At 50.4% G+C, this 4,588-nt stretch overlaps 1 protein-coding gene and 4 non-coding genes across 5 annotated transcripts; 4 read left to right on the forward strand and 1 right to left on the reverse strand.

Moving 5' to 3' along the window:
• Window positions 1-1,310: 1,310 nt before the first annotated feature.
• Window positions 1,311-2,408, reverse strand: Pmar_PMAR019816 (hypothetical protein; the record flags this gene model as incomplete). The annotated part of the gene is made up of 1 exon (XM_002767896.1): window positions 1,311-2,408. One exon carries the CDS (start codon window positions 2,406-2,408, stop codon window positions 1,311-1,313), a length of 1,098 nt encoding a protein of 365 aa, XP_002767942.1.
• Window positions 2,409-2,688: 280 nt separating this feature from the next.
• Window positions 2,689-2,762, forward strand: Pmar_PMAR019817. Its single transcript has one exon. It is a non-coding gene; the product is annotated as a tRNA-Arg (tRNA).
• Window positions 2,763-3,148: 386 nt separating this feature from the next.
• Window positions 3,149-3,222, forward strand: Pmar_PMAR019818. Its single transcript has one exon. It is a non-coding gene; the product is annotated as a tRNA-Arg (tRNA).
• A 362-nt stretch (window positions 3,223-3,584) lies between these two features.
• Window positions 3,585-3,658, forward strand: Pmar_PMAR019819. Its single transcript has one exon. It is a non-coding gene; the product is annotated as a tRNA-Arg (tRNA).
• Window positions 3,659-4,141: 483 nt separating this feature from the next.
• Window positions 4,142-4,215, forward strand: Pmar_PMAR019820. The gene has a single exon. It is a non-coding gene; the product is annotated as a tRNA-Arg (tRNA).
• Window positions 4,216-4,588: the final 373 nt, after the last annotated feature.

Below are 4,588 nucleotides of genomic sequence, written 5' to 3' on the forward strand. Positions count from 1 at the left end.
CGAGTTGACATGTCGCACGGATCTTGCCCTCCTCGGCTGGTGAGATCGGGACCATCCGGCCCAATTCAACCTCCTTCTCTAACGAGCTAGCAACCTCTTCCGCGAAGAGCTGTGCAGATGAGTAATTGTCCCATACTTCCCGTGTTATGGGGTACCGCCCATGTGGTGACAACCGTACTTTGGCCGGCCAGCATTTACTGATTGGTATATCGCTAGTGGTACCAAACGGCACGCCTTGATCCATAAGATCCAGATACTCGACATCCAAGACTTCCGAAGTTTCGCCTTGCATCAGTTCTAGTATCTTCTTCATCAAGGGAACACGGATATCACCGCCTGCTGCCCCTTTGCGTGCGCTAACCCCGAGCTTGTCAGCCCACCTCAGGCGTAACTTGACTGCGCTCGCACTTAGCTGCGGCTTCACTTTATCCCAGAAATCGCTTTCAAGCTGACCCTCACGACCCAGTGAGATCCACTCGTCTAGTTTCCTTCCCAGAGTCGACGCACAGAGCTGCTCCACCTCTTCCCGGAGCATTTCCCCTATAGACTCTATCTCCGACGTAGGATCCAATGGAGCATCACTGCACACTCCGGCCCCAATACCGCTCCCATCGACGAGCGCGTCAGCCTCATGTGCTTCGATATCGAAGCAGCTGTCCAAACCTTGGGTTGCCAAGGAGGTGCACAGGGGGCGAATGTTGCCACAATACTCCCTGAGAAAGAATCACGTAAAGGAGGAGAAAATATGACGAAGGCAGATTTCATTGAGAAGAAAGCGGAGTGCGATTCCACGAGGAATATCACTACTTTATATACGATAGCCCTTCTCGGGATGACCCGAGTCCGCAGCGAACGATTGCAAGGATCACTCCTTTGATCGCCTTAGAGCTGCATACTGAACACATGTCAAACAACTGACATTTCAGTCCATTAGAAGTAGTGTGAGAACACCACGTCCCATTACCCGGGCTTACGACCATTCACTTGCCCCACATAACTACTGCGTGGATGGGCAAGGACACCGCGAGCGAGCCTGACCCGCACGTTGAGCCTAGCACACGATCGCCGCGAGGATATTTCTCATCCCCGGCATCGCCTGGCTAGAGCTCGCGTCTCCCTTCTGCAGTCGTGTCAAGGCACTGAATACCTTCTGCTCGCTGCGGAGACCGCCCCGATCTATCCTATGTCCTTTCTCAACATAGCGCATCGGGTCACCAACACAAGAGCAATTCGATCGGAAAGAAACGCACATGCGATCGGTTCACATCAAGTTTCATATTCGCTCACAGATAAGCGATGAACTTCTCCACTCACTTCTTCTTGCCTCCAGCCGGTGCCTTCGACGTAGCAGTCGTACCCGACCTCTCATGCAGGAAGTTACAGTTATCACCGTATGAGCAGTCGCCCTCGAGAAATTTGTAGCATAAACCTCGCTTGCGCTTCTTCTTCTGACCATTCGTAGCCTTGGCGTCTCTGAGATTACCACCACCGCCACCACGAGCACGAGAGCGGCCTTCTTCTCTCTGAAGGTCCTTGGTATTGAGTCTAGCGTCCACCTTCAGCTGAGAGAACTTAGAGATATTATTGAAGCAATCACACAGCGAAATATGGGCTTCGGAGTAAGCTCTCTCGATGAATCTCCTGAAGGATTCGTCGACCTCCTGTGCCATTTCCCATCCATAAAGAGAAGCGACTTGCGATACCCGATAGCCATAACCTTGTAATGATAACCAATCGATATCCAATTTGGCTTTGTCCTGAACCTTCTCTGGAGTAACCGTTGCCAACATGAGAGCCACACAGTAACGCTGAAAACACTGGGACCATAGTGCGCCACCCATAGTGCTCTTGTCTTCCCGAGGGAGGGTAAGAGACTGAGGTACATCGTTGAGGAGAAATTCGACCTTCATTGGGTCCGAATTAACTCGGGATCCAGAGTCTTTGCCAGGCTTAGCTTCTACTAGCTCCTTGCCGAAGTTGACGAAGGATGAGGGGTTATCAGTCAATCTCTTCCACACAGTAGGTGGGGGCATTAGCTCCACGGGAATGTGATCAGATAGCAGAAGGTTCTTGAGGACGATGGCTCTCTTTCGCATCTGGGTAGCCCACTCCTTTTCGTTCTTGTTCACTGGCATCACCTTCTGTCCTGCCTTGCAGAGGTCAAGTTGGAATTGACAACCCTTTACGCAGGCCCGAAGGGAAGTATCGACCAGAAGCCTCATGTCCTTCAGATCACCGGTAGCTATTTTACTAGTGAGCTCATCGATACTAGTCGTAGTCAAACTCGATATCATCATAACCTGGGTGATCTTCGCATTATCCAAGGCCGCCGACACCGCCTCAAACAAGCCGTCAACAGAACTGCAGTGACGCTCAACCATTTCCGCGGCCGCTTCTGATAGTGGCATAGCTGGAATTAGGGGCAAGTAAAAATTGAGAGAACGTTACTCTCAACTACCAAAGAACATGAGTTCTGCGTTCATAACTCATCTTAGTCCCCAACCTGATGAATCACTCGGTTCCATGAACCCATAACACAAAACCAAATTGCGCTCGCCAGAAACGCAAATATCATCTCCTGTGCGTGGCTATTTCACCCTCCGTACCTAAATGGTACTCCTCATTACCGCCTAAACCATTTCGGAAGAGTATTCAACTTTGATATCGATCAAAGTGACTAGCTTCATCGCCCGATTAGTTCAGCTGGATAGAATGTGTGCCTACGGAGCAGATGGTCGTAGGTTCGAATCCTGCATCGGGTATACATGAATCTCCCTTCCTCTTCGTTTATCCTACGTCAACGAAATCGGGCATCCGATGTGAAGCTCCAACTAGTTTGCACAAGAAGCTGGATAGAATGTCTGCCTACGGAGCAGATGGTCGTAGTTTCGAATCCTGCATCGGGTATACATTAATCTCACTTCCTCTTCATCCATCCTACGTCAACGAAATCGGGCATCCGATGTGAAGCTCCACCTAGTTTGCACAAGACGCTGAAGGCAAGCACATGAGATAGTGGTGCGCACCAACGGCTGTACCTGAGCAATCCGAATTCCGCTCACGTATCCTGACGGATTGACCAATTACCGCCTAAACCATTTCGGAAGAGTATTCAACTTTAATATCAATCAAAGTGACTAGCTTCATCGCCCGATTAGTTCAGCTGGATAGAATGTCTGCCTACGGAGCAGATGGTCGTAGGTTCGAATCCTGCATCGGGTATACATTAACCTCACTTCCTCTTCATCCATCCTACGTCAATGAAATCGGGCATCCGATGTGAAGCTCCACCTAGTTTGCACAAGACGCTGAAGTCAAGCACATGAGATAGTGGTGCGCACCAACGGCTGTACCTGAGCAATCCGGATTCCGCTCACGCATCCTGAATCGGCCACTCGATGTGAAGCTCCACCTAGTTTGCACAAGACGCTGAAGGCAAGCACATGAGATAGTGGTGCGCACCAACGGCTGTACCTGAGCAATCCGAATTCCGCTCACGTATCCTGACGGATTGACCAATTACCGCCTAAACCATTTCGGAAGAGTATTCAACTTTAATATCAATCAAAGTGACTAGCTTCATCGCCCGATTAGTTCAGCTGGATAGAATGTCTGCCTACGGAGCAGATGGTCGTAGGTTCGAATTCTGCATCGGGTATACATTAACCTCACTTCCTCTTCATCCATCCTACGTCAACGAAATCGGGCATCCGATGTGAAGCTCCACCTAGTTTGCACAAGACGCTGAAGGCAAGCACATGAGATAGTGGTGCGCACCAACGGCTGTACCTGAGCAATCCGGATTCCGCTCACGCATCCTGAATCGGCCACTCGATGTGAAGCTCCAACTAGTTTGCACAAGACGCTGAAGGCAAGCACATGAGATAGTGGTGCGCACCAACGGCTGTACCTGAGCAATCCGGATTCCGCTCACGCATCCTGAATCGGCCACTCGATGTGAAGCTCCAACTAGTTTGCACAAGACGCTGAAGGCAAGCACATGAGATAGTGGTGCGCACCAACGGCTGTACCTGAGCAATCCGAATTCCGCTCACGTATCCTGACGGATTGACCAATTACCGCCTAAACCATTTCGGAAGAGTATTCAACTTTAATATCAATCAAAGTGACTAACTTCACCGCCCGATTAGTTCAGCTGGATAAAATGTCTGCCTACGGAGAAGATGGTCGTAGGTTCGAATCCTGCATCGGGTATACATTAACCTCACTTCCTCTTCGTCCATCCTACGTCAACGAAATCAGACATCCGATGTGAAGCTCCACCTAGTTTGCACAAGACGCTGAAGGCAAGCACATGAGATAGTGGTGCGCACCAACGGCTGTACCTGAGCAATCCGGATTCCGCTCACGCATCCTGAATCGGCCACTCGATGTGAAGCTCCAACTAGTTTGCACAAGACGCTGAAAGCAAGCACATGAGATAGTGGTGCGCACCAACGGCTGTACCTGAGCAATCCGGATTCCGCTCACGCATCCTGAATCGGCCACTCGATGTGAAGCTCCAACTAGTTTGCACAAGACGCTGAAGGCAAGCACATGAGATAGTGGTGCGCACCAACGGCTGTAC

The sequence above is a fragment of the Perkinsus marinus genome (assembly GCF_000006405.1).
Source record: "Perkinsus marinus ATCC 50983 genomic scaffold scf_1104296969616, whole genome shotgun sequence".
Lineage (NCBI taxonomy): Eukaryota > Perkinsozoa > Perkinsida > Perkinsidae > Perkinsus > Perkinsus marinus.